The following is a 23,618-nucleotide window of genomic DNA, read 5'->3' as shown; positions in this document are numbered from 1 at the left end:
GTCGGGCTGAGGCAGAGGCGAGAGAGGCTCCAGCCTCAGGGTGCAGTGTAGGAGGGGGCATACAACTCATTTATCATTCTTCCCCTGTTGTGTTTGAAGCAGAGAGAAATAAGAAAAGAGGATACATGGCAGTGGCTGCAAGTCAGATAACCAGAGATTAAGGTGTTGGGGGCCCTGGGGCACCTCTTAAGCTACGTACACAAATGCGACAACGATCGTTCGTTGTGAACGACGAACGATCTTTTAATTGAGGAAAGAACGACCTAAGTAAAGTTAGCTTTCAAATGTTTGTAACGATCTGATCGTTAGAACGAACGTTACATCCCGTAAAGCAACTATAGCGCTTGCGCATCAAAATGAAAAGTTCCATGGAGAAATAGCGAAATGCGCATGTCAAGCCTAGTACGAACGACTGTTTCCAACGATGTACTACTTTTGCAAACGATCGTCGTTGGAGAAAATCCGCCAAGCTAGATCGTCCGTTTTTAATCTTCCGTTGTTAGACTTATTGGTCGTTGGCTGCTTTTTTTTAAACGATCATCGTTTGAAATGATCGGGGAACGATTGTTTCAAACGACTATAGTCGCATGTGTGTACGCACCTTCAGTCTAATAGCAAACAGTATGGGACGGCTGTGGGTGGGAGGGATGGGAGGCGCACTTTGGTGTCTCAGCCTTGGGTGCTGGAGGACCTTGTCCCGGCTCTGCTCACTAGTTGTATGTATGTTTAGTATATTTTATATAATGCAAAATATAAATGATAAAATATATTTCATTCCTATCCACATACAGGGAGTGCAGAATTATTAGGCAAATGAGTATTTTGACCACATCATCCTCTTTATGCATGTTGTCTTACTCCAAGCTGTATAGACTCGAAAGCCTACTACCAATTAAGCATATTAGATGATGTGCATCTCTGTAATGAGAAGGGGTGTGGTCTAATGACATCAACACCCTATATCAGGTGTGCATAATTATTAGGCAACTTCCTTTCCTTTGGCAAAATGGGTCAAAAGAAGAACTTGACAGGCTCAGAAAAGTCAAAAATAGTGAGATATCTTGCAGAGGGATGCAGCACTCTTAAAATTGCAAAGCTTCATCAAACAATCAAGCGTTTCATTCAAAATAGTCAACAGGGTCGCAAGAAGCGTGTGGAAAAACCAAGGCGCAAAATAACTGCCCAGGAACTGAGAAAAGTCAAGTGTGCAGCTGCCAAGATGCCACTTGCCACCAGTTTGGCCATATTTCAGAGCTGCAACATCACTGGAGTGCCCAAAAGTACAAGGTGTGCAATACTCAGAGACATGGCCAAGGTAAGAAAGGCTGAAAGACGACCACCACTGAACAAGACACACAAGCTGAAACGTCAAGACTGGGCCAAGAAATATCTCAAGACTGATTTTTCTAAGGTTTTATAGGCTGATGAAATGAGAGTGAGTCTTGATGGGCCAGATGGATGGGCCCGTGGCTGGATTGGTAAAGGACAGAGAGCTCCAGTCAGACTCAGACGCCAGCAAGGTAGAGGTGGAGTACTGGTTTGGGCTGGTATCATCAAAGATGAGCTTGTGGGGCCTTTTCGGGTTGAGGATGGAGTCAAGCTCAACTCCCAGTCCTACTGCCAGTTTCTGGAAGACGAATGTATATTTGTGAATATTGAGATGGTATATTGGTTTCACTGGTAAAAATAAATAATTGAAATAGGTAAATATTTGTTTTTTGTTAAGTTGCCTAATAATTATGCACAGTAATAGTCACCTGCACACACAGATGTCCCCCTAAAATAGCTAAAACTAAAAACAAACTAAAAACTACTTTCAAAAATATTCAGCTTTGATATTAATTTTTAGGGTTCATTGAGAACAAGGTTGTTGTTCCATAATTAAATTATTCCTCAAAAATACAACTTGCCTAATAATTCTGCACTCCCTGTATATTAAATGACACTTTTACAGTGTACTTTATACTGTATATAATTTTGCAATCCTCGGTTATGTATACGCTACTTTTACAGTGTACAATATACTGTGTATAATTTTGCAATCCTCTGTTATGTATACGCTACTTTTACAGTGTACAATATATTGTGTATACTTTTGCAATCCCTGGTTATGTAGCAGTGTAATGTTATGTAAGAAAGGAGCTGTCTCCATATGCCAGCTAAACATAACACTGTTGTGTAGTCTCGGTTACAGTACACTATGACCACTGCCTTCAATCCCCGGGGAGGCTGGGGACACATAATATTGGAAATGCTAACCATGTTTCTTTTCCACTGCCTCATGTCAGTGGAACATGTACATTAATACTTGTGTTTTGTGCAGGAGCTATGATCACGCAATTAGAGAAAATGGTCTACAGATAGATCAGCCCCCCGTAATAGGAAACAATTCAATGGTGCGAATCATTATTCTCATAAATGATAATGCAGAAGGTGTCATTGAGTTTGATCCACAGTTTACTGCTATCCAAGGTAATTCATTTGTTTTATGTACTGTAAAGGCAATACTTTGCTATTATCTTCAGTTCTCAGAATTGATCAGACTGCTTAGGTAACATATCAAAGCATGGCTGCCTTTTGTACTGTACGAGGCTTATGCACCATATTCAAATGCTTCTTCTGAGAGAGCAAACAATTGGAATAATACCATGTTCTTTTAACTGAAATACATCTATTCTATAATTGTGGAAGATGCATACATCCTTCTGAAAGCAGAAATTACAGTTTGTTTAGTTTTTTTCTCTTGTCTCTGTTGTGTTCAGAATTGTGTTTTAAAGTATACATGAAGTAACAGTACAGAATGAGATGGTAAGGCTGTATTCTAAGATGTCTTTCCTCTCCATTACCACTGTCAGCTTGCAGAAACCCTGTGTGTCCTCCAAGTCTGAGGAAAATCGGGCTTGGACAAGTATTGATGCTCCATTAAGGCCGGATTTCCACTAGTGCCAGCAGGGCCGGCTCTGGACTTTTTGCTGCCTGAGGCAAACTTGTGAGGATGCGCCTATCCACCCTGATTTGGAATAATCGCACAGCACCCAACAATTTACTCTGCTTCATTTAATGTTCTCACATAACATGCTGCAGCTCAACACAGTAGGACACTGGGTGGCTGTGAGTCTGTGACAAACAAACTGCTCACCCTCAGCCACTCCATTCCTCCTCAGGAAGGTACACACAGTACAAAAATGCTGCCCCTGAAATCTCTGCACCTGATGCAAATGTTTCACCTTGCTTCATGAGAAAACCGGCCCTGAGTGCCAGGCATCTGTCTCTGTGCGATTATGCATCCCAATCCCTGTAGCCATGCCATTCACGGCTATAGGGATTCATATGCATTGTCTGGAATTCTGAAGCAGTGCTTACAGTTTTTTTTTTCGGCCGTGTGAATTTGGATGCAGCCTATTGATTTGAATAAACTCCAATTCCGGATTCGTTTGCAAGAAATTAGCACTTGTGGAAACGGGCCCTAAAGGTCTGACCCAAGTAACTCAGTTTCCTCTTTAGATGTTCTGAATTGCTGAATGTCCAGTTTTCATTTTTTTGTTCCCTGCTCATGAAGTATGTAGAAGATAATGTGTAGCACTTCCTCTTAGCTATCAATAGTTTGACGTGCCAGGCCAAGATCCAGCAGCACTCCGGATCACACTGCATGAAGTAGAGAAGCAGCCGGCACCATCCAGTTCAGTAATGCTCTTTTATTGAAGTAAAAACATCTCAGCAGATATCAGCGACGTTTCGAGGAAACCACCTCTTTATCAAGCTCATGCTGAAAGTATGTCACATATAAATCATTCGAACACAGGTTTATATACTAAGCATGATTATGCAGCAGCCAATCATATACAATTACCCTTCTGCCCAATCATAATAGTCCGTGAGTTGCCGGACCTGATGGGGAACTTAGAGGTTGCTTCCTCATAGGTACTCCTATACTCCTAGGTACCTATAAACCTGTGTTCGAATGATTTATATGTGACATACTATCAGCATGAGCTTGATAAAGAGGTGGTTTCCTCAAAACGTCACTGATATCTGCTGTTCCAATTCTGCAGAAATTATGATTTCTGCCACTGTCGATACCGATTTCAGAGGAGTCTGTTTTTTTTTTAAATTAAGTCAATTTTTTGAATTTTTTTACATTGGCCAAATACTTCTGACTTGACTTTGTATTCTCTGATTGGTCCAATGGTTCCGAGTTCTGTGATTGGGTTGAAATTACTGAGTTGCGCTATTTCCACAGAAATCTGATTTCTGTATTCCGAGTTACGATTGGAAATGCCAATTTATGTTTGGAAATGCAGAAATTTTATTTCTGCAAAATCATAATGCACTCCATACGATCAGCACCATCTAAAAGGTTCCTTTATTTCAGCTCAATTAAACATTGTATAAAAATACAAAAACATATCTGGGTCTGTATCAAATGATCATCATTTGATACAGACCCAGATATGTTTTTGTATTTTTATAAGATGTTTTAATTGAGCTAAAATAAAGGAACCTTTTAGATGGTGCTGATCGTATGGAGTGGATTACAGTACACTTGTGACTCCAAAGAGTGATTTGAGCACATCTTCTCTTCCATTGGTGCAGTGGCAATTACATTGAAATGCAGAATCATAATGAGCATCCCCAGTACCTGGAATGGTCGCACTCCCAACACTTAAAGGGACTCTGAGCAGTGCCGAAAAAAGGAAAACTGGACTTACCTGGGGCTTATTCCAACGTGCCTCCCGCTAGACTGCAAGGTCACCCGGCATCCGCTCGGTCCGGTCCGTGGTCCCACTGGCAGCTACAGGAATCTGGCTACTTCGTCTGTAGTCGCCCTTGCATGATTCTGACATGCACCCGGTGCGTCATCACCCCGGTTGTCCTAAGCGTCATGCGCATGCGTGATTCAGTCTTTAGAGACCACCCCACCAAGGTTGGGATATAATTGATAGAAAATATGCCACTGTAGATGTAAAATAATTAAAAATTGTTTAAAAGGAGGCTAACCGGTGAACTTCCCTCAAAATAAGAGAAGCCCCTCCAGGACAAGGTAATGGGATTATCTATTAAACCCAATACTACGCATTTATGGAAAAAATGAGCAACTAAAGAAAAAGTACCCAATACAAACAGCACCAAACCTCTCAAAAATATTGTTCAAAAATACAAAACTTTATTGGTAACATAACAACCAAGTTATTAAAAACAGTATTAAAATTCACCAAAGGTGAAAGCGGTGGTATACATAATTGTAGGTAATACAAAATACATATATAAATAACACAAATCCTCACAATTGATCCCAAATTTGTAAATATAATGATAATCCATAAATAAGTCAATGGGTCAAACATGCCCCCAGGATAATAATTTCAAAAGCCGTATCAAGAAAGTAATCCATAAGATTCTGGCATAAAGTGCAATACAGTGCAAAATAATAAATAAATAAACAAAGGTTATTGGATAAAACTCATATAAAAAAATTGTGTATTTTTGAACAATATTTTTGAGAGGTTTGGTGCTGTTTGAATTGGGTACTTTTTCTTTAGTTGCTCATGTTTACCTTGACTGCCCAATTAGCACATCCCACTCATACTATTAAAATTATTATTTATTAATTGATGGTGCTTGTCCATATGTTTATATAAAGTAATTTATGGAAAAAATGTTTACTCCTTCAGGTTAATCATGAGTATCCATAGATCCACAACGATTTACTGCGCTTTCCAGACCCTGAAATGATTAAAACATGCACATAGTGCAAAGTATTGTCTTAAAAAACTACAATCTGCACCCCGTGCATGCACTCCTGGGGGTAGTGCCTCCACCGTGTATGGGATATCAGTCACTCTCCCAATGTGCTTGCACTCACCAGAAGCGCATCTTGAGTCTTAGCATATCATATACTGTATATAAAGATGTCAGCCAAGGAAGATCTTCATGTAAAACCAAATTTTCCATTTATTGCCACTCGTAATGCAGGTAGCAGGAGAGACAGTGTGGTGGCGTGCGACTCCATATACCTGCGGTAGGATCGTATGTACCCTCTGTCAACCTGTATTACGAGTGGCAATAAATGGAAAATTTGGTTTTATATGAAGATCTTCCTTGGCTGACATCTTTATATATATATGATATGCTAAGACTCAAGATGCGCTTCTGGTGAGTGCAAGCACATTGGGAGAGTGACTGATATCCCATACACGGTGGAGGCACTACCCCCAGGAGTGCATGCACGGGGTGCAGATTGTAGTTTTTTAAGACAATACTTTGCACTATGTGCATGTTTTAATCATTTCAGGGTCTGGAAAGCGCAGTAAATCGTTGTGGAGTGTTGAGAGAGGTGGAGTGAGACCTATTTTTGCTGCGATCCCCTGTACTTGGAGCACAGTATAATCGTTTGCAAATTAGTATCCATAGATGCTGTGCATTTCTTGAGCTGCATCTGTAAAGTTTAAAAGATATATGTTTCCATATACATAAGACAATTGTCCCAAAGTAAAATGTCCTGCAAATGAAAGATGTCGTATGCTGCTGTCACTTACATTTGGCATTATTAATCTTAAAGCTCAGAGGTACACACCTAGCCGCTCACTCCGCTCTTCCAATGAACTTCGCCTAACCGCCCCCCGCATCACCCAGTCCCATGCACGCCTCCAGGACTTCTCAAGAGCTGCTCCAACACTATGGAACTCCCTACCTCCACCCATTAGGGCAGCCCCCTCCTTCAACATCTTCAAGAAAGCCCTCAAAACTCACCTTTTCACTCTGGCCTACTACCCCTCACAAGTGCTCTAAACCTACAGCTGAACTCTGGTCCCCTACCATTCGTGTCCCTACCTCTCCCTCTAGATTGTAAGCCAGGGTCTAGATTGTAGGCAGGGTCCTCCTCCTTTTGTGTCCTACCTGATCTTGTACCTCCATTACTGTGAACCCATGCTATGCATCTGAGTGAACCTAACTTGCCTAATCTCCATGCTCCATCCAGTGACTGACTAAGCATTACCTGGTACTCATACTATGGTGTGTGATCTGGTTTTCTTGTATTCCTGTATTGTCATATTGCTGTATGTCACCCCTGAGGCCTCTTGCACACTGCAAGTGATTCCGATTCAGATTCCGCTTTTTAATCAGTTTTTACATCCGATTCAGATTCCGATTTGCAGTTTGCTCCCTGCACACTGCAAATCGGAATCTGAATCGGATGTAAAAACTGATTAAAAAGCGGAATCTGAATCGGAATCGCTTGCAGTGTGCAAGAGCCCTAAATATTGTCTGTAACCTAAATTAATGTTCAGCGCTGTGTAATATGTTGGCGCTTTATAAATTCAATAAATAATAATAATAAAAGCTGTGATCCTTTTATGTACAAGTTTTGGACTAATCTATCTCCTCATGTGGGAATATTAATCCACAATAAAATTTCCATTTGTCCTGAGCTTCTAGAAATATAATCACCCAGATCTATATTAAAGCACAGTGGTAAATTTTGCACACAGTGTCCTAAGAGTTATTTATTGAAAGTAGGAATGCTCAATGAATTAGACAATTAAGAGTTGTGCCTTCATTAAGATAATATCACTCTGTAAACTCCGTGTGCTATAAAATATTTATTTTACAGTGGAAGAAGATGTTGGGGAGATAGTGATTCCTGTACTACGGACACGTGGAACGTATGGATATGTCACCGCTGACTTTACCTCTCGTGGTATTTCTGCAGCCCCTGGTAGAGATTATACAGTCTCTAATACTACATTAGGCTTTCTGCATGGGCAAAATCAGACTTTTATTAACATCTCCATCATTGATGACGAGGAAAGGTAACTTATGGATGGCAAATAAGTCTTCAGCTTCTTATACACTGCAAATCACAATTACGATTTCTGATTCCGATTTGCGATTCCGATTTGTGATTTTCACTAGATGCTAGCAACACAAGAAGAAAAAACGCTGAAAAAATGCAGCATGCAGGACTCTTTTTTTTTAATCGCCTCAAAAATCAGAATCGGAATTGCATGTAAATTCACATCAAAATCGCAATCGCGTGTAATGTAAACCTTGTGATACATAGTGGGGTTTGGTCAAATGCCTGGAAAAGTAGACATGTTAAAGTGATATAGGTAGCAGATGGCAGACTGGGATTCAATAACTCCAGCATAGAACAAAAAAAAATCAGGTAGTTTTGGGGCTCGGTTCCAAGTGTTAGAAATGGGCACCACTATAGCACTAATGCAGGACCCAAATTACTTCCCTCCCAGTGACTACGACTCGGAGGGGGAATAGTATTTTATGCCGTCGGGAATTCAGCCATCATTCAGTTCACCCTGTGCCCAACACATCGGCGGCGTACTAATGCGTGCGCTGGTTTGTTGGCAGAACACCATTAGTGTGTATTGTATTAGTTGTTACCAAAGATTTCCATCCATATTTGGTAGGAACTTGTGAGTCTGCAGTATGATATAGCTTAGGCCAGGTAAGAAGGTGGACGGTCGTTTTAAAGCAGTTGACTGGTAAGCTTGGTCAAGAAAGAGGCGCAAGAAAGACCAGGTGGCAAAAATAGTAATGTCAAAAGAAACCATGACAATCATCCAGGACCAATAAGTGACACTGAACTTTGTTACTGAAATAAAATATTACAATGTAACTTTATAAAGTTATTTACACTGGTAATTGTCACTATGCAAATTAATTTCGTTGTTACAGTGAATTTGAGGAGCAGTTTGAGATACGTCTTGTGGCAGCCAGTGGAGGAGCTGTTCTGGGGAAGCATCTGGTGACGCTCATTACAGTAGCAAAAAGTGATTCACCTAGTGGAGTTGTGAAATTTCTTAACCAAAGCCAAATAACTCTTACAAACCCTAATGCAACCATCACTATTGCTCTAGCTGTGGAGAGGACAGGCGGACATACTGGAGAAGCCCAGGTATTTGATATCAGCTGTGTCAGTTGTGTTCCATGTGTGTTTGCTTATATGAAGGTTTTTTTTTATTTTTTATTATGAGGATGGGGTTTGAGATGGGCGATGATGAGTTGTGTTGTGATATATATACTGTATATATATATATATATATATATATATATATATATATATATATATATATATATATATATATATACATTTCTAGTAGTTTGGGTCACCCTGAGCTGCTTGGTTACTCTATATATATATATATATATATGTACTGTATATAGTGAGAGATAGATATGACACTGGTCATATATAGCATACTTGATAACAAATACGTAATCCATCTTACATACACAGAGTATATAGGATGATGGACCACAACTAAGCCATATGGAAAGAGGGGGGATATACATACGCATAACCCCATAGTTAGAGCAGTGGCGCAGTCCAACTGTCAGAAATAGTGTCAGGCCATCCAGTATCTTTGTCAGGGAGTGCTTCTCTAAACAAATAGTGGAAACTTTGAGAATCCACCAAAACGAGGAGCACCTGTCCAAACCCAGTCGGTAAGAGGTTCAGAGTCATCAGATTAAAATACCTAATGTAGTGTCAACTACATAGGGAATGTTCATTTACAAAACAATGATCATCCTATGTATATTTGTATAGAAGTATTTTAAGTGTTACATATTTTGTGTTAGGCCCTGTTCACAGTGGTCAGTTTCGTTGCAGAAAAATTTGTCATGTCAGCTCACTGTCCATACTATTCTATGGGGCTGTTCACAGTACTGTGTTGTAACTGATCACATTTTTCCAATTCGCTGCCTGCAAGCTTTGTATTAAGTTCATGCCTAGTCTCCTTTGCAGTTCACAGTCCTTATAACCTGTGCGTTATGCAACTGACCAATGTGAACTTAGCCTTATAGTGTTTCTTTAACCCCCTCCCGACCGCCTATCGCCGATCGGCGTCGGGAGGGTGTCAGCCGTCAAGTCCTGGGGCGGGGTTTTGCAGGGCATCGCGTGCACCAATGCGCGCACCTCCCCGCTTCAATGACGGTGCTCAGCTTCGTCATCAGTCTAACAGCGGGCACCTTCAACCTGATTGGGCTGCATGAACATTATTTTGATAACGTGAACAATAAAACGTGATCGCTTTCATGAAATATAAACAAGTATAAACAAAGAATGTGTTATCTGTAAGTTTGACACGTCCTTGCTCCATTCAGACATTTCCGCTCTCAGTCTAGATTGTGTACTTTCTGGAACACAGACGAGTTTGTGTAAATAAGCATTAGGACATAATGTATTGTATTCATTAGCTGAAACAGTTGTAAATAGGAGGGACAGCACTGAGTGTATTGTTATAAAGCAGCCCTGCATATAACAGTCGGCAAAGGCTGTGAGCTGTGAACAGTGCCAAGAACATGGATGGGAAGTAAATATCTTCCGAGCATAGTGCAATACTATAAATATACACAGCGCTCAGGAAGTGGGATACTTAACACCTCTCAGCAGTCGTACGAGAGCCGCTTCTGACTCGTTACATCTACGTAGTTGTGTGTCACTGCTTCTCTTGTTTATCTGAAATCCCAACTGTCCCTGGAAATACGTGCAGACTTACAGAAAGCCAAGCAGCAGTCAGCAGTCACCTGTTCTCCTTGCGCACATCTATACACAGGACGGGGCACTTTGCCAGGATCAGTCCTGGCAGAAGCAGCCTAATATAAGACCTCTTGCTATAAGAAAAGGCAGAAGTCTCAAGTGTAAATATGAGTATGTAAAACATGATGCATCGCCAGACCTGTATTTACAGCACAGGAGCCTATAGGCACAGATGTCCTGACCCCCTAGACTTCGGCATCCATGAACCTACAAACCCCCACCGAACCGCACTGCAAGTGTGCTGGCTGTCCCAGCTGTCACTTCTCCCTCACTTCCCTTGTCTGTCATAGGAAGCTACAGGTGTCCCTTAGTATTAGGTAGCCAGATGTATCCTCAGTATTAAGTAGTTAGAGGTGCCCCCAAGTGTTAGATAAAGATACCCTTGACTGAAGGGAGACCTGGTTATGCTGATAGCTGGGTGAGTAACCTCATTAACGATCAGCTCAGGACTCTACATAGGAAAGGAGGCGCTTGGGGAGGGGAGTGAGCCACCTTTCCATCATCAGGCGCCTGTAGGCACGTGCCTACAGTGCCTTATGGTAAATCCGGCCCTGTGCATCGCTATCAATGTGCTGAGTTTCTGATGCTTGTGTTATGGCGCCCATACAGGATACAATACAAATGTTTGATTTTCCCATGTATTCAAACCAAAACAATCGAATCGAATGAAAGTCAAAAATAATCTTTTTTTTTTCGATCAACAAAAAACAAACGATTATCCCGTTTTTTCGATAAAAATCTGATCTTACATGTTGGAAAAATCTTTTTATTCCATCGGAATAATCAAACAAAATTATCAAATCTAAAAAAAATGAAAAAAATGGTATCATGTATGAGCACCATAAGACTGTCTAGTATTGGAAATATATTTATTGGTGATGACGGCTACTCCCTTTCTTCTGTGAATATTCTGTCCACAATAGAGAATCTGCTGTATATCTGCTGTAAATGACCAGCGCCGGTCCGTTTTTATGCTTTCTGTATGCAGCTTGGAATTCGGCCAGTCAAGTCAGCGGCTCATACATTTGATTGGCTCGGCTCCCAACTGCATATAATTTGCATTAACTTTGCATGTGAGCTAGAATTATTTGCATCTCATTGACCATTTCTATTCAGAGGTGTCCACATCCTATCATTGGCTCAGCTGAGGATTTGCTGTTGTGTACACAGTGTATATAGTAAGTGTCCCACTACTGCTAATGAGTGTATTACTAATGTAAGAAACCTTGAGCAAGGCACATAGGCAAGATTCTCACCTCTCAATCTGTCCTGGCTAATCATCTCAGAGGTGCTACTTCTAGTCACACATTGTTATGTGCTAATTCCTAGAATTCTGCAAGAAAACAAGGAGGATGCGTACCAGAAATAAACCAGATGGTAGTTCACGATGTAGACTCTTCTGATTGCAGAAATGTGGGTCAAACCCTGCAATGATTTCATAGTAGACTGAATCATTTCTGAATTGGCCATCGTTTAAGCCTGAGAGACAGCCTGAGAGACAGTCCCCTACTTACGACTAAAGTTACAACATTTAAGACGTACAAACAAAGCTGTCTTTATGTAGAAAAAATACAATACTGTTTTTTTTAATTACCGTATATACTCGCATATAGGCCGAATTTTTGAGCACAAAAAATGTGCTCAAAAGTCCCCCTTTCGGCCTATATGCGAGTCACCAACTTTGTATGGCCGTTTTCGTGTTGGACAGGAGCTCCTCCACTTGTATGCAAGCTGCGCGGTCAGGAGAGGATGCCGGTGCCCACAGGATCGGATGTTTTTCAAAGCGGGACAAGAGCTCATCCACTTTCAGCTACTTGTATGTCCTGCTTTACCTGCACGGAAGTGGCCACAATGTCTTACGGATCGGGGCATCTGTTTCTGGCAGTGACGTGTGACAGAGCCTGCACAATCGCCAGTGTAATGATCGGGGATTCCCTTCTTCCGTCCTGTGCTTGCTGTGTCTCATACAGATGACGCTACCTAGTTGCGTCTTTAGACACGAGTACAGGATGGAAGAAGGGAATCCCCGATCATTACACTGGCGATTGTGCAGGCTCTGTCACACGTCACTGCCAGAACCAGATGCCCCGATCCATAAGACATTGTGGCCACTGTGCAGGGAAAGCAGGACACACAAGTGGCTGAAAGTGGAGAGCTCTTGTCCCGCTTTGCAAAACATCCGATCGCGCGGGCACCGGCATCCTCTCCTGACCGCGCAGCCTGCATACAGCATCACCGCTGCAAGTGGAGGAGCTCTTGTCCCGACTCCCGCTTTGCAAAACCTCCGATCCTGCGGGCTCAGGCATCCTCTCCTGACTGCACAGCCTGTATACAGCATCACCGCTGGTTCCCGACACGTCACTGCCATTACTGTTCACCCCGCTCTCCATCATCCAGGACGTCAGATTATCCGCATTCCCACTGCAGAGCTCACTCCTTCACTCCACAGCTGATAAACTCTCCCTGGCAGCCGCATTCCAGGTACTAAGATCTAAGTTGTTGCTATATGTGACATGAGGGGGGAGCAGGAGGTTTCCTACTGGGTGCACATTTGGCTATGGGGAGGGAGGACTGCCAAACACCTGAGTTCACGTCTGGCTATGGGGAGTGGGGCTGCCTAATACCTGAGTGCACGTCTGGCTATGGGGAGGGGGGCTGCCTAACATCTGAGTGTACATTTGGCTATGGGGAGGGGACTGCCGCATACTGGGGGCACATCTGGCTATTTCTATTTGGGGGGGGGGAGGCTTGTATGCGAGTCAAACGATTTTTCCTGGTTTCTGAGGGAAAAGTGGGTACCTCGGCTTATATGCGGGTCGGCTTATATGCGAGTATATACGGTACATATTGTTGTTAAATATTACAGTATTGTATAAACCGTTATAAGTAGTTTAAAACACTTTAACTAATCCAGGACTGTGTGGCTCTGGCCCCTTAAAGAGGAACATCAGCCTAAACAAACATACTGTCATTAAGTTACATTAGTTATGTAATAAAATAGATAGGTAATACAATCTCTTACCCACTCTGTTTTAAAAGAACAGGCAAATGTTTGTGATTTCATGAGGGCAGCCATCTTTTTTGGTGGAAAAGAGGTGACAGGGAGCATGAGACACAGTTCCAACTGTCCTGTGTCCTGATCACCCCTCCCAGTTGCTAGGCAATGAGAACAACAACATCAGAAATCCCATCATGCTTTGTACAGCATCAGGGGAAAAATGACCGGGCAGATTTCTTTGATGGGGCGGAGCTTAGCTTCTGTGCAACTAAAAATGAGGCTTTGGTAAGAAAAACAAAGTTCTGATGGTGTGAAACTGTTAAAGAAACACCAAGCCTTTTCAGTGCTGCTGAGCAGATTTTTAGTCTGGAGGTTCACTTTAAGGACCAGGGCCTTTTCTCTCTTTCTGGTCACTGTGATTGGCTAACAGTGATCAGAAGATCAGGAGCCAATTAAATTGTCTTTAGACATCGGAGATCTGTGCTGACGGGGACGTGTTATTGCATCCCGTGCACAGGAGTCGGCGGCATTAAAACTACGCCGCATCTGGCTTAAGCAGCCACAAGTGCGGAGTAGTACCGCCTCTTTTGAAGCACATTGAAAACAACCAAAAAACAGTTTATGCTATATGTACAAATACAGAGCTGGCCAAAAGTAAATCAATTATCCACGTTTCACCATGTTTAACACAGGACTCAACTTACAATCAAATTCAACTTACAATCTCCAGTAACAGAGTCTGTTTGTACAATTCTCTACAGCAACTGATACCATCACCCTCACCCTATCCCTATTTTATATTAAGGAAGATGATGTTTACAACAAGCAATCTCTGTCTTCCCATCTTCCAACATGAAATGAGCTACAGTCACACACCAGGGGTGCAACGTGAGATGTGGGATATGTGAGGGTGCAGCACAGTGTTGTACAAATTATTTTATTGATATCTATTTTTTCAGCTTGAAGTAAATGGATGAATGTCTTTTTATTCATCCAAACTACGTAATAGGACTGCTGCAGTTTTAAAATCAAAGGAAACTGGTCAGACAGTTATAAAACAGGCTTCTATTCATAAAATAATAATTGCATTGACATATACACTCACCTAAAGGATTATTAGGAACACCATACTAATACGGTATTTGACACCCCTTTCACCTTCAGAACTGCCTTAATTTTAAGTGGCATTGATTCAACAAGGTGCTGAAAGCATTCTTTAGAAATGTTGGCCCACATTGATAGGATAGCATCTTGCAGTTGATGGAGATTTGTGGGATGCACATCCAGGGCACGAAGCTCCCGTTCCATCACATCCCAAAGATGCTCTATTGGGTTGAGATCTGGTGACTATGGGGGCCATTTTAGTACAGTGAACTCATTGTCATGTTCAAGAAACCAATTTGAAATTATTCGAACATTGTGACATGGTGCATTATCCTGCTGGAAGTAGCCACCAGAGGAAGGGTACATGGTGGTCATGAAGGGATGGACATGGTCAGAAACAATGCTCAGGTAGCCCGCGGCATTTAAACGATGCCCAATTGGCACTAAGGGGCCTAAATTATTCTAAGAAAACATCCCCCACAGCATTACACCACCACCACCAGCCTGCACAGTGGTAACAAGGCATGATGGATCCATGTTCTCATTCTGTTTACGCCAAATTCTGACTTTATCGAGACTCATCCGACCAGGCCCATTTTTCTAGTCTTCAACTGTCCAATTTTGGTGAGCTTGTGCAAATTGTAGCATCTTTTTCCTATTTGTAGTGGAGATGAGTAGTACCCAGTAGGGTCTTCTGCTGTTCTAGCCCACCCGCCTCAAGGTTGTGCGTGTTGTGGCTTCACAAATGCTTTGCTGCATACCTCGGTTTTAACGAGTGGTTATTTCCGTCAACATTGCTCTTCTATCAGCTTGAATCAGTCGACCCATTCTCTTCTGACCTCTAGCATCAACAAGGCATTTTCACCCACAGGACTGCCACATACTGGATTTTTTTCCCTTTTCACATCATTCTTTGTAAACCCTAGAAATGGTTGTGCGTGAAAATCCCAGTAAATGAGCAGATTGTGAAATACTCAGACCGGCCCATCTGGCACCAACAACCATACCATGCTCAAAATTGCTTAAATCAGCATTCTTTCTCATTCTGACATTCAGTTTGGAGTTCAGGAGATGTCTTGACTAGGGCCACACCCCTAAATGCATTGAAGCAACTGCCATGTGATTGGTTGATTAGATAATTGCATTAATGATAAATTGAACAGGTGTTCCTAATAATCCTTTAGGTGAGTGCACTATACTAGTTACGAGACTTCCAGTGTTATCAGTAGCATACCATTTTAGTGTAGTGGTATAAGCACTTCTGCTCTCTATACCAGTCCCCCACCCGCAAGGCATAGCATGAAGCTGCCAGTTGTCTTTCCATTCTGCCAATAAATCTTAATTGTAAAACTAGCACACCCACTTCATAAAATGACCACACTTGTTTCAGTCATTGGCCAGCATCTCAGGACTTCCCCCAGGACCCCTTTCTGAAAGAAAGCAAAATCTAGACAAAAAATCTTTTAGTAGTGTTGAAGCCGCTACATCATGGGAATGTACCACAAGAGTATACTTTACCATTGCAGAGTCCATTCTAGCTGACTGTTTAGCTAGACCACAGGTGTCGAACTCCAGGCCTGAAAGGGCCAGATCCATGCCAGTGTTTAGGATGGACTGAGAAAGAGAGGAATGTGTTCCACCTGATGGACCACACCATTCCTGAGTCAGTCCTTCAATTAATTTGCTCTGTTTCAAAAATTTGTGAGGACCTCAGCCCTCGAAGGACCGGTTTGACATCCCTGAGCTAGACTGTCCATCGTGTCTACATACAAGTAGTGTGCTAAGCTACTTAAGGTTGCCGCTCACTTATCGGTTTTCATAGCAGATTTGATCTCTCTGATCAGATCTGCTAGAAATCAATGCCCCAGTATGGCAGCCCAGTCGTCATTTTCAACAGTTTTTGGCTGAAATTGAAATGATTAGTCGGACCAGATGGGGAATTTTGTTTGATTGGAGATGGATCGTTAGCATTGAGCAGTACTTCGCTGTGGTTCAGAACCAGAGCTCAGCTGAGGATAATCCTCACAATGTGGCACAAGTGACAGTTGACTACTGTCAAAGGGGTTGTTTCTCCTTTATTTGAGAAGGGCTTTTCTAACTTGGTGGGGAAGTCTTCTATATGGGAACACAACAGCTGTGACAGATTTAAACCCTTTTCCCCTAATCTTAAAGTATTGTCAAGAGTTTCACAGTCAACTGTTACTATATTCTTCACTGCAGTACTTTGCATTTGTATGTATATTTCTTGTTCTTCAGGTACTATGGCACATTATGGAGCTAAATTCTAAGACTGTCCTCTCTACCGGTAATGATGACTTTGGTGAACCATTAAATGGATCCTTCCATTATGGTGATGGAGAAGGAGGAGTAAGAGTCATTAGATTGAATATTCTTCCACATGGAGAGATAGAAGTCCAAGAGAAATTCATAGTTGTTCTAAGAATTGGAAGTGGCAGCACTGAGGTTGATCCCAAAGCTGGAAATGTGACCATTACAGTAAGTATCTGTCAGACATACAGTATAGCATATATAACACACTGTCAGTTTTACATTATTGTTGCCACAGCACCTTATGCTATCGTATGTTCTTGTTTCATTTCATTGGGTTCTGTGCACAGAGACGGATTTATACTTTTCCACCCCAGGTTTCTTTTGGCTCTCTTTCCATGTGCAGTCACTTTCCTATTATATGTGCAGCCTTCACTCTTTCATGTATATCTCTCTAAGGTAGTTGGTTGCAGAAAGACATGCAAATCTATAACATTGCTTAGATACTTCATTGTCATTGCTTTAGTTTAGGCCAGGGGCGTAACTAGAGGGGAGCAGACCCTGCGATCCCAGGGGGAATCAGAGCAGTGGGTGGGGGGGGGGGGGGGGGGTCACAGCTACTTGCCTTCTCTTCCTCCAATACTGGGGACTATTCTCCAGATCAGGTGTTTTTTACATATGGCCTTTAATTTTCGGTTCGTGAACCTCGAACGCGACCCTCCGCAAAAAGTTCGGTTCGCGTGAACTTTTCGAACCGCTATAGACTTCAATGGGGAGGCGAACTTTGAAAATTAGAAACATTTATGCTGGCCACAAAAGTGATGGAAAAAATCTTTCAAAGGGTCTAACGTCTGAGTTTTTGCATGGGGGAGTGGGATACACGGCAAAAGTCCCGGGGAAAAATCTGGATTTGACGCACAGCAGCGTTTTAAGGGCAGAAATCACATTGCATGCTAAATTGGAGGCCTAAAGTGCTTTAAAACATCTTGCATGTATATACATCAATCAGGTACTGTAATTAGTGTACTGCTTCACGCACCGCAAACAGCTATTTTTGTAGTGACGGCCATGCTGGACTGGTATGCACCATGACGAGAGTGCAGGTGATGGCGGCTTTCCAGCCCATATGGTTGCCGGGCTGAGGTAGCTCAATGACAGAACAGTGACTGTCCAGCTGAACGAATTTGGTCTGTCCACAATGAAGCAACGACCTTGTTATCTTGGGTGTGCACCCCCCCCCCCCCCCCCCCGAGACACTCATATAGCCAGCAGTCATTGCTTCATTGTGATATGCAAGTCCCTTCATCGCGGCAAGGTAACGATCACGAAGGGGAATTGACACATGTACATGCCTTTTGTTTTGTTGTTGCAGCTGCAGTGCAGCCAGAAAAATTAGGCAAGCATGTACACGCACCAGAAAAATTATTATAGCAGCGGCCTTAAAAATTCAGGAATCCACCTGGAGTCCTGGACCCTGTTGGTGGTGGCGGAGAAGGCAGTCAAGCGGCCTGCAGGCAGAGATGCTGTGTGGAGAGCGACTTAGTCTTGGAGCAGGCAGTCACACGGTGTGCAGGCAGAGATGCTGTGTGTGAGGACTGACTTAGTCTTCGGGCAGGCCTGACCGTGCTTTGCAGACCACATGGTCAGATGAACCCTTGACCCAATGCTGTGTGCCAGAGATAACACCACTTGCCTTTCAACATCACGGTACAGTTTGGGTATCATCTTTTTTGAGAAATAATTGCGGCCTGGTATCTTCCACTGCGGTGTGTGGCTTTGCTTTTGTGTGCTGCTTTTCCTCAGGTGGTCATCGCATTGCAGTTTGTGCTTTGTCATCATGTGCCTTCGTAAGGAAGTTGTCCCTATGCGGGTCTTGGTCTTTTCACGACTCAATTTTTGGTGGCAGAGAGTACAGATGGCATTGCTCTCATCTGAGGCAGACACACACAAAAATGTCCACACCGCTGAGCCCTGGGGTGATGGCACTTTGGTAGTGGCGGCCGACTGAGTGTTAAGTGGGGTGCCAGAATCAGAGCAGGAGGAGGAAGATGTCACGCTTCCATGCAGAAGCTGAGGAAGATGAGGTGCCCTGTGTTAAATAGTCAACTACGTCCTGACAATCTTGGGGGTTGATGGCACGTGCCTCCTGAACACTGTACTTTGGTCCAGGGCCTCACGAAATCACGGCAGCACGACCTCGAACAGACCTGCCGGGTGGCCTGCCTCTGCCTGTTTTGCCCATTGGGGGATGAAGTGAAAGGTATGCACTGACTTGATTAATACAATGTGCAGTCACACAGGTGCAGTGAACAGGTATGCAGTGACAATGTGCAGCTGTCACACACACAGGTACCGTGAACAGGTGCAGCGAATGACTGGTATATAACACTGCGTGTGCTCACATAGGTAGGTAGGTGCACTGAACAGGTGGGTATGCAGTGATTGGTATTAAAAATGTGCAGCTGTCACACACACTGGTACCGTGAACAGGTGCAGTAACTGGTGGTATATAACAATGCGTGTGCTCACGCAGGTAGGTAGGTGCATTGAACAGGTGGGTATACAGTGATTGGTATTAGGAATGTGCAGCTGTCACACACACAGGTACCGTGAACAGGTGCAGTGACTGGTGGTATATAACAATGCGTGCGCTCACACAGGTAGGTAGGTGCACTGAACAGGTGGGTATGCAGTGATTGGTATTACAAATGTGCAGCTGTCACACACACAGGTACCGTGAACAGGTTCAGTGACTGGTGGTATGTAGAGATGTCCCGAACGGTTCGCCAGCGAACGGTTCCAGGCGAACTTCGGTGGTTCGCGTTCGCCTACCAATGGCGAACTTTCCCGGAAGTTCGATTCGCCCCATAATGCTCTATTGAGCAAAACTTTGACCCTCTACATCACAGTCAGCAGGCACATTGTTGCCAATCAGACTGCACTCACGCCTGGAACCCCCCCCCCCCCCCCCTTATACAAGTCAAGGTCCTTGAGCCATTTGACTCACTCGTCTGCCTATACTAATTAATTAAGGGACAGCTGCTACACACTCTGCTAAGGAAATTTTAATTAGCCTCTTGTACCCTCCACCCTCCACCCTTCTACTTATTCCCTCCTACCGGAGGGAGGAGGGTTTCATCTGCCAAGGAATTCCAGTATTTCAAAAACCAGCTTACATACCGTGACTGGGATTTGAACCCAGGTCTCAGTGTATGGTAGGTAACTAACATATCCATTATACCACCAACACTACTAGCTGAAAGTAGCTGAAAGTAGCCTAGCATGTACCATTTATGCTCAATGCAAGAGAAAAATTAGACAAGACAAATAACATTTATATCACACTTTTCTCCTGACAGACTCAAAGCACCAGAGCTGCAGCCACTAGGGCACACTCTATAGGCAGTAGCAGTGTTAGGAAGACTTGCCTAAGGTCTCCTACTGAATAGGTGCTGGCTTACTGAACAGACAGAGACGAGATTCAAACCCTGGTCTCCTGTGTCAGAGGCAGAGCCCTTAACCATGAAACCATGCAGCCACTGCTTACAGATATGTAGCCGGACATGGCCTTGTCTTTTGTGTTCAACAGTTGTCAAGAGAAAAATTAGACAAGATAGCAGTGTTAGGAAGACTTGCCTAAGGTCTCCTACTGAATAGGTGCTGGCTTACTGAACAGACAGAGACAAGATTCAAACCCTGATCTCCTGTGTCAGAGGCAGAGCCCTTAACCATTACACCATGCAGCCACTGCTTACGGATATGTAGCCAGACATGGCCTTGTCTTTTGTGTTCAACTGTTGCGTTCAACAGTTGTCTAATTTTTCTCTTGACAACTGTTGAACACAAAAGACAAGGCCATGTCTGGCTACATATCTGCAAGCAGTGGCTGCATGGTATAATGGTTAAGGGCTCTGTCTCTGACACAGGAGACCAGGGTTCGAATCTTGGCTCTGTCTGCTCAGTAAGCCAGCACCTATTCAGTAGGAGACCTTAGGCAAGTCTTCCTAACACTGCTATCTTGTCTAATTTTTCTCTTGACAACTGTTGAACACAAAAGACAAGGCCATGTCCGGCTACATATCTGTAAGATTCAAACCCTGATCTCCTGTGTCAGAGGCAGAGCCCTTAACCATTACACCATGCAGCCACTGCTTACGGATATGTAGCCAGACATGGCCTTGTCTTTTGTGTTCAACAGTTGCGTTCAACAGTTGTCTAATTTTTCTCTTGACAACTGTTGAACACAAAAGACAAGGCCATGTCTGGCTACATATCTGCAAGCAGTGGCTGCATGGTGTAATGGTTAAGGGCTCTGCCTCTGACACAGGAGACCAGGGTTCGAATCTTGGCTCTGTCTGCTCAGTAAGCCAGCACCTATTCAGTAGGAGACCTTAGGCAAGTCTTCCTAACACTGCTATCTTGTCTAATTTTTCTCTTGACAACTGTTGAACACAAAAGACAAGGCTATGTCTGGCTACATATCTGTAAGCAGTGGCTGCATGGTGTAATGGTTAAGGCCTCTGCCTCTGACACAGGAGACCAGGGTTCAAATCTTGGCCCTGTCTGCTCAGTAAGCCAGCACCTATTCAGTAGGAGACCTTAGGCAAGTCTTCCGAACACTGCTACTGCCTATAGGGTGTGCCCTAGTGGCTGCAGCTCTGGTGCTTTGAGTCTGCCAGGAGAAAAGTGATATAAATGTTATTTGTCTTGTCTAATTTTTCTCTTGCATTGAGCATAAATGGTACATGCTAGGCTACTTTCAGCTACTTTCAGCTACTTTCAGCTAGTAGTGTTGGTGGTATAATGGATATGTTAGTTACCTACCATACACTGAGACCTGGGTTCAAATCCCAGTCATGGTATGTAAGCTGGTTTTTGAAATACTGGAATTCCCTGGCAGATGAGACCCTCCTCCCTCCGGTAGGAGGAGGAGGGAATAGGTAGGAGGGAGGAGTTAGAAATCTTGAAACATGGTTTCCATCAAGATTTTAGCCAGGAATTTTTTTTCTAAATTTTAAAGTTCGCCTCCCCATTGAAGTGAATTGCGGTTCGTGAACTTTTTCGCGAACCGAACTTTCCGCGAAGGTTTGCGAACTGAAAATCGGAGGTTCGCGACATCTCTAGTGGTATATAACAATGCGTGTGCTCACGTAGGTAGGTGCACTGAACAGGTGGGTATGCAGTGATTAGTATTACAAATGTGCAGCTGTCACACACACAGGTAGTCACTGAATGTGCTGGGCTTGGCAGTGGCACAGTGGGAATTACCAAGGGGCCAAGGTCCAGCAGCTGCGACTGACTGACAGGGCTGTATATGCAACACAAGTGTCTGTGGGACACACACACAAAAAAAACAATAGATCACAAGAACAACATTGGCTCTCAAAAGAGCTGTTGAGGATGAGGAGTGCTTTTTTAGCAATAAGTATCAGCAAGAAGGAGCAACCTAACAAGCCTAACACAAGAACCTAACTAAGCTTTCCCTATGTTAGCAGGTTCTCTCCCTTCTCTAATTACTGCAGCCACACGAGTGAATGAAAAGGCTGTTGCTGTCTGCGTTTTATAAGGGGGGGGGGGGGCTCCAGGAGGGAGTGTAGCCTGATTGGCTACCCTGTGTCTACTGACTGTGATGTAGAGGGTCAAAGTTGACCCTAATGTTGTAGTATAGGGGGCGGGTCGAACTCGCATACAGTTCGAGGTTCACCACCGAAGTTTGCGCGAATAAGTTCGCGATCTAACCGTTTGGGCCATCTCTGTGTATACACTTGTTGTGGGTGTAAAGATCCTGATGGCCACACTTGTTTTATGACCCATGGGCCCAAGGCTATGAAGGGCACTAAGGGGAGGCAAGAGAAGAGGTATAAACATTGGGGGCCCCATCAAAGTTTTGCTGGGGGGCCCCATGAATTATAGTTATGCCACTGATTGAGTCATTTTTATTTGTATTAATGATTTATAAAGCTCCAACATATTCAGTGGGGCTGTACAAAGTAAGAACCAAACATTGGGTACATAATAATACAAACAATGGTATACACAAAATACAAGCATTGCTGCATAATACAGAATTGGTAGACAGAGAAATTACAGTGACAAATGTAACATGAGGAAAAAAATGTATAGTAACCGCAAAGACACAAAGGGGTGAGAGAGCCCTGCCCTGGCAAGTTTACTATATAAAGCTCTAAAAATGAATGATGTAAAATAACAAAGGGCTTGATTCATCAAGCTTAAAGGGGAACTGAAGAGAGAGGTATACGGAGGCTGCCATGTTTATTTCCTTTTAAGCAATACCAGTTGCCTGGCAGCCCTACTGATCCTCTGCCTCTAATACTATTAGCCATAGCCCCTGAACAAGCATGCAGCAGATCGGGTTTATATGAAAAGGACGCCTGTAAAAAAGGGCGCCTAGTGGAGCCCATATATACCAACTTCAGCTACAAAAAAGGCGCCTGGTGTAGCCCATATAAACTTCGGCTACAAAAAAGGCACCTGGTGTAGCCCATATAAAAACTTCGGCTACAAAAAAAAGGCGCCTGATGTAGCCCATATAAAAACTTCGGCTACAAAAAAACTCCGGGATGTGTTAATTACTATTCCCCCTCCAGGCCGCCATGGACAGTGGGGGAATGAAATAATTCGGCTTAGAGCGCTTGTAGCCCATATAAACACTTCGGCTACAAAAAT

At 43.3% G+C, this 23,618-nt stretch overlaps 1 protein-coding gene across 1 annotated transcript in view; it reads left to right on the top strand.

The window, feature by feature from the left end:
- ADGRV1 (adhesion G protein-coupled receptor V1) overlaps window positions 1–23,618 on the top strand; it is a 629,361-nt gene that overhangs the window by 300,794 nt on the left and 304,949 nt on the right. The window contains exons 66-69 of the mRNA XM_068247792.1: window positions 2,324–2,472; window positions 7,613–7,811; window positions 8,695–8,914; window positions 16,920–17,159. Coding sequence (XP_068103893.1) covers window positions 2,324–2,472; window positions 7,613–7,811; window positions 8,695–8,914; window positions 16,920–17,159 — 808 coding nt within the window. The remainder of the gene's footprint in view (window positions 1–2,323; window positions 2,473–7,612; window positions 7,812–8,694; window positions 8,915–16,919; window positions 17,160–23,618) is intronic.

Source organism: Hyperolius riggenbachi, chromosome 1 (assembly GCF_040937935.1).
Source record: "Hyperolius riggenbachi isolate aHypRig1 chromosome 1, aHypRig1.pri, whole genome shotgun sequence".
Lineage (NCBI taxonomy): Eukaryota > Metazoa > Chordata > Amphibia > Anura > Hyperoliidae > Hyperolius > Hyperolius riggenbachi.
Note: the sequence above shows the minus strand (reverse complement) of the source record. Positions and strands in the feature narration are given on the sequence as shown.